This window comes from Pristis pectinata, chromosome 10 (assembly GCF_009764475.1).
Source record: "Pristis pectinata isolate sPriPec2 chromosome 10, sPriPec2.1.pri, whole genome shotgun sequence".
Taxonomy (NCBI): domain Eukaryota; kingdom Metazoa; phylum Chordata; class Chondrichthyes; order Rhinopristiformes; family Pristidae; genus Pristis; species Pristis pectinata.
The window spans coordinates 9,936,022-9,949,094 of NC_067414.1; the positions used below are offsets into that span (position 1 = coordinate 9,936,022).

Genomic DNA, 13,073 nt, shown 5'->3' on the forward strand with positions numbered 1-13,073 from the left:
AAATTTACCAGATGTAAAAATATTAGCAGACTGAATATTAGTAATCATTGCTGACACTTAAAGGTATTCAAGCATAATCTAAAACTATTTAAAACTTTATGCTTTGATAGGGGCTGCCTCACAGCTTCAGTGACCCAGGTTCAATCCTGACCTCTAGTGTTTTCTGTGTGTAGTGACCACCTGGGTATCCCCCAGGTGCTCCTGTTTGCACCCACATCCCCCAAAATGAGTGGTTGAGTAGATTAATTGGCCACTGTAAATTACCCCTTTTATGAAAGTGTGTGATGGAATTTGGAGAGAATAAAATGGATTAGGGTAGGATTAGAGTAAATAAGAACATAAGAAATAGGAGCAGGAGTAGGCCATCTGGCCCGTTGAGCCTGCTCCACCATTCAATAAGATCATAGCTGATCTGGCCGTGGACTCAGATCCACCTACCTGCCTTTTCCTAAAGATGGGTGTTTGATAGTCAGCATGGACTTAGTAGGCCAAAGGGCCTGTTTCCATGCTATAGCTGGCTATGAATCTATGAACGCATTGTATGTTTTGAAATAGTCTTAAAATTAAGAGCTAAGGAAAGGAAATACTTCAGACATTTTAAACACCAGAAAGCATTTAAAAGCATTTAACTGTATTTGAATTAATTCATTTTGCTGTGACACTTTACTCTGTACTGTTATTGTTTGTTTACCTGTACTACATCAATGCACTCTGTACTAACTCAATGTAACTGCACTGTAATGAATTGACCTGTACGATCGGTTTGTAAGACAAGTTTTTCACTGTACCTCGGTACAAGTGACAATAATAAACCATTACCAATACCAATTTGTAAATGACCTGACATTTACTGTCTCCCAGTAGCCAATCCTTTCCATTAAATTGAATGGAATTGCTGGATTCTGCCAGCTGTCATCTGACACATGATCAGTGGGTGATATCCATGCTCTGGGAAACTGAAGCAAGTTAGTGCTATGTACATGTTCTCCATGAGAAGTTTATCATCAGCATGAAGTCAGAATGACAATGGTGAGGGTCTTTCAGGATATTTGGGATTTCAGGGCCGGCATGAATGCCCTCAGCCTGTCTTGGATTGTGAGTCCAGCCCTTCCCATGGAAGCATTTTGCATCAGTCATAAAGAGAATAGTAATAGTACCGAAGAAGGAAATGCCATTATACAGATTACTTCTTTTCCCTCTGAGTTCATTTTTATTTCATTTCAGCTTTGATGTTCTGCATTGAAATTTGCACATTCATGTTACTTTCTTAGAAATTCTACCAATAGTTTTCAATAATAATGTCAACTCTTTCAATGTTTGTCTATATTTTAAAATGTCATTATTTGTGAAAAGTTTTAAAATGTTACTAATAGTGAATTGCAGTCTGGAAACTCAAATTCAGTTTCTAGTTTTCTGTAAACTGCTAGTTGTAAATGATAGTTTAAATTGAGTGTGGTTTGCTTCCGCATGCAGTCACTAATTACAATTTTATTTATTTCTCCTGCAGATTCTTAACCAAAATCCACGTCTGAAACGCTGTGTAGCCCATCTTGCTTCGAGCTGCTGCTTCACTGCAAGTTTTGATGGTATTGAGTGATGTGCAGTTTGACAAACTGAACACTGATGCAAATAGGATACAGGATGCACAACTCTGACTTCAAGTTTTGTTGATTTCATCCAGGTGCTGTTAAAATAATTTGGTGTTGAAGATGGTACACCTGAACATTCAAACTGTGGAATCATTATAGCGCTCAATTTAAAAAGAAGTCATTTCTCCCAGTGTTTATATATTGTTAGCACGTCACAACATTGACTATATGGTGATGAGGTGGACTAGGGCCATGTTAAGTTAAGAATGGTGGCTTGGTTTCTGGATGGATATGAACGATAAAAAGCTAGCACACGAAGAACAGCCTCATTCCAGTGGTGCTCCAGGATTCTCAGTGGAATCTGTTAGAAGTATGCAGTCTGATGATTTATTTACTAGAAAATACAAAGTCTTTAATGGTAACATGGGGCCTCCCATTCCTTCTGGTACACCCTGCAAATCAGACAGCAGTAGTCAGGTTAATGGAACACCTGCTGTACCAAAGATGGGTGTTAGGGCAAGAATCTCCGAGTGGCCTCCAAAGAAAGAATTTTCAAAAGAGGGAACAAATAGTAACCTAATGTCATGGGATAGTAGATCATTGGCCAGTTATGATACCGTATCCATGATGCGAGCCAGTCAGAATGGACAGAATGACCAAAGCATTGAAGGTTTATCTGAAGAAACCACGGACATTACTGAGGACTTGGAATTTGCAGAGGCTGGATATATTTTTGGAGATCTCTTCACTCGGTCCCCACAAAGGGGGCTTCACCCAATAAGACAGAGAAGCAACAGTGATGTTACTATTAGTGACATAGATTCTGAAGACGTTCTTGATCAGAATGCAGTAAATCCTAACACAGGTGCTGCTCTTCATCGTGAATATGGAAGCACTTCTTCAATTGACCGCCAAGGTATTACCGGTGACAGTTTTTTGCAATGCTTAGAGGGTATAGAAGTGAAAGCGTAGAACAGAGGAGTCCTGGCCCGCTTGGGCTTAGTGACCTATTGCGCTCTGACTCTGGAGTCTCACCTAGTCTGCAAGCAGCAGCTCGCATTTCTCGAGCTGAATTTGTCAGAATTTCTGGATTTGATTATATTGATAGCCCACTTTTCTTTTGTAAGGACAAGGATAAGTCTTTCAAACGGAGGTTGAAACCTGAAACAATGGAGGCATCTCTCTTTAGAAAACTGAGAACTGCAAAAAGTGAACATGATGCATTAAAGTTCTCTTTTGAGCAAGAAGAAAACAGATTGGAGAAAAACAACCAATTATGGATGTGTCATAAGTGCTTTGCACACTATGATGTCCAGAGTATTCTGTTTAATGTGAATGAAGCAATGGCAAACAGGGCTAATGTGGGGCAAAGAAAAAATACAACCACTGGTGCTTCTGCTGCTTCACAACATCCAATCCCAGGAGGTTACTCTGCTAATTGTGAATCACCTACAGGCAGCAAGGAGGAACTGAATTCGAAGGAAAGTCTGGATTCTGATGAGGGAGATGGAAAAAGCAATAACTTGGCTTTGGCTTGTCCTTACTTCAGGAATGAGATTGGAGGCGAAGGAGAGAGACGCATTGCACTTTCCAGGGCCAACTCCTGTTCGTTTACTTGCAGTGAAAGTTGCTCCTTTGAATCTTCGCTCAGTTCTCACTGCACTAATGCAGGTGTGTCAGTATTAGAGGTACCAAGAGAAAACCAAGCAATCCACCGAGAGAAAGTGAAGCGATACATTATTGAGCACATTGATCTCGGAGCATACTATTATCGCAAATACTTCTACGGAAAAGGTAAGTGGCATTTTTTTTCAGAGTTGTACTTACAACAGTATTTGATCTGTTGCTGAAAAGTTCACATCCTTCAGTTATATCTGTTGTTTCCACTTCCTTTATTCTTCCTGAATTGGAGGTTCTTGTTTGTCTTTGACTCCCTTTCACTCTGTTTAGTCTCCAAATTTTTTGCATCTCTTTGTATTTCTTTTCCCAGCTTTGCTATGTTTTTAAGAGTACATCATTAAACTAAAGCCATTCCGTGAAGAAATGACATTGGACAATATTAGTAAAGGATGATGGAAATTCTCGAATTCCTTCTTTCCCAAACCAACCTAACCCAACCCCACCACCACCATTAGAAAATTAAAGGAGTTTTCAGGTGCTGGGATCAACTGAAAGTTTCAAGATTGAGGTGGAAACACAAGAGATTCTGCAGATGCTAGAATCTGGAGCAACACTCACAAAATGCTAGAGGAACTCGGAAGGTCACACAGCATCTATGGAGGGAAATAAGCAGTCAGCGTTTGAGACCCGAAACATTGACTGTTTATTTCTCTCCATAGATGCTGCCTGACCTGACCTACTGAGTTCCTCCAGTATTTTGTGAAGATTGAGATGGGTATTTTTTTCTTCTTTGGTAAAGGGATTAGAGATCAAGGATGAAGACACATAAATGTGCATTGAGGTCAGATCAGTCATGATGTAATTGGATGGCTGAATGGAAATAGTGCTGCTGTTAATGGTTGAGTAATGGTGTTAAAATGCTAATAAGGATCTAATTAGCAAAAGTGTCATGAGTTTCCCATGAAATTGTTCTCACTAATTATTAAAAACAATTTTTTTTTCTTTTAACTTTTTATTTTGCTATTTTGGAGCACATTGCATTGATTTCAGAAGTGTGTACGATCAATGGGTGAGTGGTAAACTACACTAGATTACTGGAGGTGAAGGTGAAACATGACTTACTGAAGATGAAAATGAACTTTTTTTTGGTGATTCAGTTACCAGTGAAGACAAAGAAAATGTTTGCCTTTGTAGATACAGTAAATAACAGCTTTTATTAGAATGGGTAGTTCATGTTAAGAAGTAGTATTATGGATTCTCTTCCCCACTCTTGGGAAATGTAGGTTCCAGCATGAATGAGTTATGTTCAGAGACTACCAGTACTTGGAATGAGGTTTATATTTTGTTTCATAAATTATCTTTTACAACCCCAGACTATCCTAAAGACAATTAAATACTTTTGCAGTAGCAGCCTGGTACCCAGTTTCTACTCATCAAGGTCCAACAAAAAAAAGCAATGAGTTAATGACCAAATCATTTGTCTCAGTGATTATTTTCTGATGATCAGACCAGGAGAGTCCCCTTACTCTCTTAGTCCTCAAATGCCCCAGCCATTACATTTGAGTGTTGACCTTAATTTTGTGCTCTTGTATGAAAAATGTCATGAATCCAGAATTTTCAGGCTCAGAATCATGCAGCATACAACCAGGCCACTCAACCCAACTCATCCATGCTGGCCAGTGGGCACCCTTCCATATTAATCCCATCTTCCAGCACTTGGCCCATAGCCCTCTATGCCTAAGCAATTCAAGTGCTCATCTAGAAACTTATTAAATGCTATCAGTGACCCAACTTCAACCACTCTCTCAAGCAGTGCATTCCAGGTACTTGCCACCCTCTGAGTAAAGAAGGTCCCCTTCATATCCGCTCTTAAGCTCTTCCCACTTACCACTTACCTAAACCTATGTCCTCTAGTTTTATCAACCTCTGATATGAAGAAAACTTTCCTGCATTCTACCTTATCTATGCCCTTCCTGGCTTTATATACCTTAATCGTATCCCTTCTTAACCTCCTCCACTCCAGGGAGAACAGTTTGTCTCTGCTCAGTCCTGGCCTTTCCAAATGATTATTAATCCTCTCCCTCAGAATTTTTTCTGCTATCTTCCCTACCACTGATGTTAGGTTCACAGATCTACAGTTAGCAGGCTTTTCAATGCTGCCTTCCTCGAAAAGGAGGACCACGTTTGCTGTCCTCCAATCATCTGGTACCACATTTGTGTCCAAGAAGGATTTAAAAATCTTAGCCAGAGCCCCAACAATCTCTTCTCTTGCCTTCTATGGCAGTCTGGAATAAATCCCATGTGGTCCTGGAATTTATCCACCTTTAAGACGACCAGGCATTGAGTACCTCCTCTTTATTTATGGAGACTTGCACTGGACTTTCATCTACCCCTTCACTGAATTCCCCAACTACAAGGATATTTCCTTTGTGAATAGTGATGAAAAGTATTCATTTAGGACTTCACTTATACTTTCTGTCTCCACACAAAGCTGGAAGTGTTACCTATTACGTTAGAGCTGCCAAATGGGAGCATTGGGATAAGGATCCTAGGTACAGTTTGCAGTATGGACTGAGGGGAGACCCTTCATTGAAGATCAGTCTTAAGATGTGGGAGCATTGAGCATACAGTATACCCTGGGAGTTGCCTTTACATAATTGAGAACCTGAGGGTGATGTCAAAGTGTTTGAGCACTGAAATTAATCCTAGGATTTGTAAACAGGGGTGATGTTTGGAGAAAAGGATCCATCTTGTCTAGAATATGAATTTAAAATCTTTGGGAGAAAGAGCTTGGGAAATGCTTGATTTTTTTTTCAGGAGAAATGATCTGATTAGCTCTTGTCCTCTTTCAGACCCTAACTCCCTATTGTGGTCATGCTTATCTGCTTTCTTCTTCAATCCATCTGCAACCCTTTTAGCTCAATCTCAGCTGGCACCTGGCTTTATGGTGGCTCAACACAATTAATGCACTATTAGTGAGTTTGCCAACTTGTGCTGTATTAATTAAAAACAAAAAAGACAATGTTCTTGCCAGAAGAAAGGTCTCCACCTGAAACGTCAACTGTCCATTTCCCTCTATAGATGCTGCCTGACCCGCTGAGTTCCTCCAACATTATGTTTGTTGCTCCAGACAATGTTCAAAACTTCAAATTGGCTGGTATTTGAAAATGGAGGAACATGTTAATTCATATTATTAGTTTTTAATTTAAACTTTTAGCCTTTTCTGAAGGGAAGGGGAAAAGCCATTAATATTTGATTTGACAGCCAAAGAAACCTCAAAATAATCACAAGCATGTTGGATTAGAGGTCTTGTCTGACTGAGCACTTTATAATAGAAAAGTTTTTAATATAAATAAATTCAATCTTCAGTTTTGTTTTATATATATATTTTGATTCTAACTTTCAAAGATATTGCACTTTTTTTTGAAACTGCTGGATGATGTGATTGGTTTTTCAGTCGACTGAGGCTGAAAGGCTGACATGGTTTTCGTATTAGATCATGTGGATATTGTTTTTCACTTTTTTGTCACAAGTGTTCCGGGGTAAAAGTTAACGTCCAGAAAGTTAACATCCTAACTAGTATTTAATCTTTATACAATAAGTACATATATACATATGTAAAATATGATGGAGGGAGTGAAAGATGCGATGGAGTTAGCTCCAGGATTCTCGGTGGAATCTGCTAGAAATAGGCAGTCCAATGTTGTATTTGCTACATTTCCTTCTAGCAGAACTGCACTAAGTTCTTTGTTCCTGGGTAAAATAAACCAATAGAAATATTTTGGGTAGTAATTATCATCAAGACGTGCACAATTCACTAACTTAAGTGACGACAAAAAAAATCATTTTTTTAACAAAAACTACAGAAGACTAATGTAATTCCTCTCTCTATGCTGCAACTTCTGTTTTTTTTAAGAAAAACTTGATGAACTTAGCAGTGAATTAAAACCCCACAGTGAAATCCTTAAACTGTTCCTTACCAATCTTATGACCTTTTGCTACAATGACCTGTTAATTGTTTGGCTCTGATGAAATGAAAACTATTTTCTCTTGGGTCTGGGCCAAAAATTACTTAACAGCTTTTCCTTATTCCAGTTTTGAAATAAGGCTACAGTACAATCATAATTTACAATTACAATTAATTGGGCAATCTAATTCCAATAATACTTGTTTTCAGAATCCTAAATACTAACTTATTCTTGGTTTATCTCTGGGTGTTTAATGTATATAAGATACTGCAAAAGAAACCTCTCCTATGTGTTACCACAAAGTGTCATTGTAGGATTTAAACAGTGACTAGAAACTGTGCTAAAGCTAGTAATTCCTTCCAACAGACTGCACTGAGATTTTGATGTTGTATCTGGATAAATCAAAGCAGAACCTAGACATAACCATAGTTTGAAATTTTCAGTTTAAAGCAGTTTTTTTTTTATAAAGGTAGAAAATGGTCCCCAAAGGCTGACCTGAAAAATTTAATTTGCTTCAATAGAATACCATGTGGCTATAAATGTCAACCACATGTCATTTACACTTTCATTCATTTCATTTTAAGAATGCTGTACCTGGCTCTCAAACTGCTGCTACATCTGTTTATGCAATACGCTCTTCAGGGGCATGATGTGGTGAAAATGGCTGAAAAGGGATATGGAAATGGGTAATTTACATAAAATGTTTGTGATTGGTGAAAGGAAATGAAGATGTGGTCAAGAAAATTTATTACTTTCCTTTTAGTTGCACTTAATAAGAAATTGAAAGTTGAGGCAGTCTTCAACAGCTTTTACTTTAACAACTTAAATATCTAATTTTGCTGAATGTTTTTCTGTATATTCTTTTTTGAATTTGGGCATCACTGCCCTGACCAGCATTTACTTGCCCCTGAGAAGATACTGGTGTGTCAATGCCGTGAACAACTGCAGTTCTTCTGGTGAAGGTAATCCCATAACACCGTTAGGCAGGGAGTTCCAGGATTCAGAACTAGCGATAATGAAGGACCAGTGATTTCCAAATGTAGACTGTGTGCAACTTGGAGAGAACCCCGTAGGTGCTGGTGTCCTTCTCTGTCTGTTGCCCTTGCCCCTGTTGGTTGTAGATGTCATGGGTTTGGGAGGTGGTGGCACAGTGGCGTGGACAAATAACAGTGCATTTTTCAGATGGTACACACTGTAATCTCTGATCGCCAGTGGTGGGGGGAGTGAGTATTTAGGCTGCCAATAAAGCAGGCTGCTTTTTCTTGGACGTTGTTGAGCTTCTTGAGAGTTGTTGGAGCTGCACTTATCTAGGCAAGTGAAGGGTATTGCAGATGATGGAAAGACTTCAGGTGTCAGCAGGTGAATTCCCTCCCCCTCCACTCCACCGTAGGATACCCAGCTTATGACCTGTTCTGGGACCCACTATATTGATGTGGCTGGTTCAGTTGAATTTCTGGTCAATGGTGACCCCATGAACATGAACTTAAAAAAAAAGTTAAACTGAATCAAAAATGAAAATGTAAAGTTCGAACGCTGGAAATAAGTAGGTCCTCAGCTTAAGTGAAATGGTAGATGGCAGGGCTAAGAACTTGCATGTGAGCGATCACTGTTAGAGGATCCACTACTGAGCCTTGTGACCATTGTACTGTGAACTACAGTGGATTGAGTTAGAAATAGTCAGACATGTCAGTGTTTGGCTGTTATATACTTCCTTTGAATCACTACTGTCCCAAGTGATGGGTCATGAATTAGAGTTAGTTTTTAACCTTGGTGTAGCACTTGGCTGCAACATTATGATTATGAAAGATTAAATGTTAACAAAACTTTTTTAAACTTGCTCTTTTAAAATTTATAAGTATTCTTTCCTGCATAATCATAAACATTGTCTTGTTACCCCTTTGCAGGAGCAGTGTTTTTAAAATTCTGAACAATGCCACCAGTATTTAATATTGTCATGAAAGTGGTACTTACATTGCACCTTTTCCATCAAATGTACTTCAGCTCCCACACTTGGTACTGATCAGCCTGTGCATATTCCTTTAGTTTTCCAATGTTAACTGAACTGTGCCAGTAGGAATCAAAACACTGAGTACTGACAACTAGCATTTATTGCCACAAAATTATGGAAAGTTAATATATTGCAAAGAAAATTATTTTGCTTGTCTTTCTAGAATGGGATCTCGAGACTTGCTGTTCTTGGACATTGGGGGTATGATGCACATTCATTCATATTGTCCTAGTCTCACAAAATAAAACAGTGGGGAAACAAATTCTTTACTGACTGGAACTACACTGGTAGCTTGGCATGCAGGAAAGAGTGTGCTAATGGAATCGGCATGAAAAGGAATCATTACAGCATTATATATAAAAGAGATGACAGTGCTGCTGTGCCAGGAACCTTGTGCAAATCACCATGCAGCCTGTTGCTGTGGCAAAAACCTGGTGCAGATGCAACAGTAAATTACTCCACAGCTCAGCCTGCAGAGGCTGCTTGAGGACTGGTGTTGGGTAGTCCGGGTTGAGTGGTGTGGGCGTTTCAGCACTGATGTGTGGAGCTCAGGACTGCACCCTGGCCAACACAGTTTAGTGTCTTGGAAGCAGCTCTCTTCCCCCCCCCCCCCCTCTTTGTTTATCTGTACAGCTCTCCCCAGCCCAGAGGGTTCTCCATGGTAACAAGCTCAACAGATAGCCCTAGAGGTTGTTACCATAGAGAGGAGGGCTGTGCAGTCATGAAAAGATGGGGAGATGGCAGCTTCCATCACATTCTAACAGGAGGAGGGAGACCATAGGATCTGGGTAGTCTGTCAACACAAAGCAGCTACTGTCAGTCCCCAGCATTGCTGACACTCACTGTGGCAGCCAGGGTGCAGTCCTCAGCTCCTCATCTCAGCACTAAGCAGCTGTATCACTGGCCCACCCAACAATGGTCTCTCCAAACCGATACCTAGGCACTTCATTGCTGGGAGAGCTCCAGTGGAGGAAGTTCCTGTCCCATTTTTTAAAAAATGCAAACGGTGTAAAACCCATGATGGATTTGCTTTTCATTGTAACAGATGTTTATTTGCATGTGTAAAGTATTGCATGATGTATTACATTAACGACATAAATATCTTGTGTAGAGTTACCTTGGAGTGCAATTTGTTAGAGCATCTTTGGCCCTTGCACATTCTCTCTGTGACTCCTATTTCCTCCCACTTCTCAGATATGCAGGTTGTTGATTAGCCACTGCAAATTGCCCTAAGTATATATGTAAGTGGTGAACTCTGTGAATAGTTGAGGGGAATGTGGGGAGAATAAAACTGGAATATTATTGCATTAGTGTAAATGAGTGATGATCTGTGCAGACTGTGTGCCAAAGGACCCATTTACATGCCATGAAACTCTGACAATTTCTCTCTTTCTGCTGTCTATATCTGTCATGATGTCCAAGAACAAACCCAGCTTTTCCATTTATAACTAAAGCTGAACCTTTAATGGATCTCCTCTGTACTCCCTCTGAAGCCTTTGCATCTTTCCTAAAGTGTGACGAAAATCTTGGATTGTCTACTTTTGGATTGCTGGATTTTAAGATATTGACCTGATTAAAAATTGCTAAGAGATAGTACTTGTATTTTCTCAAAAAAGATGAGTTGCCACCATGTCATAAATTTTGCTCATCTGATTACTCTTGCTGACATAGTGTGATCTGCACTTCAAGAACATGTAGTTTGTTAGATCTTTAGCTGTGTGATTGTTCTTTTCTCTCTCAAGTTCCAATCTTCATCACAGTGGGGAATGACAATTGATGGCATCTGGTTTATATGAATGTTTGCACTCACTGTATAGTGTGTTACTGTGAGTGAGATTTTGCTCTCAGTAAATGACAGCAGCTGATCTCATCCAGAAAGACATTTCCAAGGATGTTGCAATGTATGCAGCAGAATTTTCCCCATGACCACACTGACCATGACAGGTTGCAGTTTACATACAGGGATAAAATGGACTCAGGAAAATGGGCATAGTTGCACTGCCACTGATACAATGTTAAAAATGAATGACATTTTAAATAAATTCATCCAGAAAGTGGTAGTAGATGGTTGTGTCTCTGACTGGAGGCCTGTGACTAGTAGTGTGCCGCAGGGAGTGGTGCTGGCTCTATTGTTGTTTATCATCTATATTAATTATTTAGATGATGTGGTAAACTGGATCAGCAAATTTATGGATGACACCAAGATTAGGGGCATAGTGGACAACGAGGCTATCAAAGCTTGCAGCATGATCTTGACAAGCTAGGAAAATGGGCTGAAAAATAGCTGATAGAATTTAATGCAGACAAGTGTGAGGTGTTGCAATTTGGGAGGATAAACCAGGGTAAGACTTGCACAGTGAATGGTAGGGCTCTGAGGTGTGCAGTAGAACAAAAGGACGTGGGAATACTGGTCCATAGTTCCTTGAAAGTGGTGTCACAGGTAGATAGGGTCATAAAGAGAGCTTTTGGCACATGGCCATCATAAATCAGGGAATTGAATACAGGAGTTGGGATGTTATCTTGAAGTCGTACAAGAATAGGACAAGCACAGTAGTGTAGTGGTTAGCGTAACACTATTACAGCGCCAGCGACCCGGGTTCAATTCCGGCCGCTGTCTGTAAGGAGTTTATACGTTCTCCCCGTGTCTGCATGGGTTTGCTCCAGGTGCTCTGGTTTACTCCCGCATTCCAAAGACGTACGGGTTAAGAAGTTGGGGGCATGCTATGTTGGTGCCGGAAGCGTGGCAACACTTGTGGGCTGCCCCCAAAGACTCTACGCATAAGACGTATTTCACTGTGTGCTTCGGTGTACATGTGACTAATTAAGATATCTATCTATCTATGTTGGTGAGGCTGAATTTAGAGTACTGTGTGCTGTTCTGGTCACCTACCTACAGGAAAGATATCAATAAGCTCGAAAGAGTGCAGAGAACATTTGAGGATGTTGCCAGGACTTGAGGACCTGAGTTATAGGGAAAGGTTGAATAGGTTAGGACATTATTCCCTGGAGCGCAGGAGAATGAGGGGAGATCTTATAGAAGTATACAAAATTATGAGGGGTATAGATAGGGTGAATGCATGCAGGCTTTTTCCACTGAGGTTGAGTGAGACTAGAACTAGAGGTCATAGATTTAGGGTGAAAGGTGAAATATTTAAGGGGAATCTGAGGGGAAACACTTCACTCAGAGGGTGGTGCGAGTGTGGAACGAGCTGCCAGCAGAAGTGGTAGATGTGGGTTCAGTTGTAACATTTAAAAGAAGTTTGGATAGGCACATGGATGGGAGAGGTTTGGAGGGATATGGTCCGGGTGCAGGTAGATGGGACTAGGTGGAAGATCAGGTCAGCATGGACTAGATGGGCTGAAGGGCCGGTTTCTGTGCTGTAATACTCTATGACTCTATCCATTTCACAAATTATTTTAATTGACAAAAAGCAGGTCAGAATGCCTTGCTGATGATTGGTTTCTAATGAAAAGTGACAAAGCTGCAAAACTCAAGGATCAGATCAAAGCATTGCAGTCCTGTCTCATCTAGTCATAAATAGTGCTAGATAATTAAGTAACTGACAGGAGCAGAAAGCTCTAAGAATACCTTCACCTCATCAAGGTCCAGCATGTGAATGCCAAGGACAAGACAAGAATGTTCAGCCATCTTCATTCAGAATAGCCGAGTGGATAATCTATCATGGGTTCCTGCTAAGGTCTCACATTGAGGGAAGCCAGTTTTAAGAGAATTTGACTTTGGGTGATCTCAGTAAACAGTTATGAGCACTGGATATAATAAAGACTATGGAACCAAACAATTTCTGGGTACTGCATAAAAGATGCTAGAAATCCAGCTACATCTCTGAACAAGTTATTCCAGTACATTTACAACAGGTGCACTTGCCC

At 40.1% G+C, this 13,073-nt stretch overlaps 1 protein-coding gene and 1 long non-coding RNA gene across 2 annotated transcripts in view; one reads left to right on the forward strand and one right to left on the reverse strand.

The window, feature by feature from the left end:
• Nucleotides 1-13,073, reverse strand: part of LOC127574917 (uncharacterized) — a 792,285-nt gene that overhangs the window by 502,713 nt on the left and 276,499 nt on the right. The window lies entirely within an intron of this gene.
• LOC127574891 (signal-induced proliferation-associated 1-like protein 2) overlaps nucleotides 1-13,073 on the forward strand; it is a 441,777-nt gene that overhangs the window by 154,093 nt on the left and 274,611 nt on the right. Inside the window, 2 exon segments of the mRNA XM_052024377.1 lie at nucleotides 1,508-2,517; nucleotides 2,520-3,383. Coding sequence (XP_051880337.1) covers nucleotides 1,875-2,517; nucleotides 2,520-3,383 — 1,507 coding nt within the window. The 5' untranslated portion in view covers nucleotides 1,508-1,874.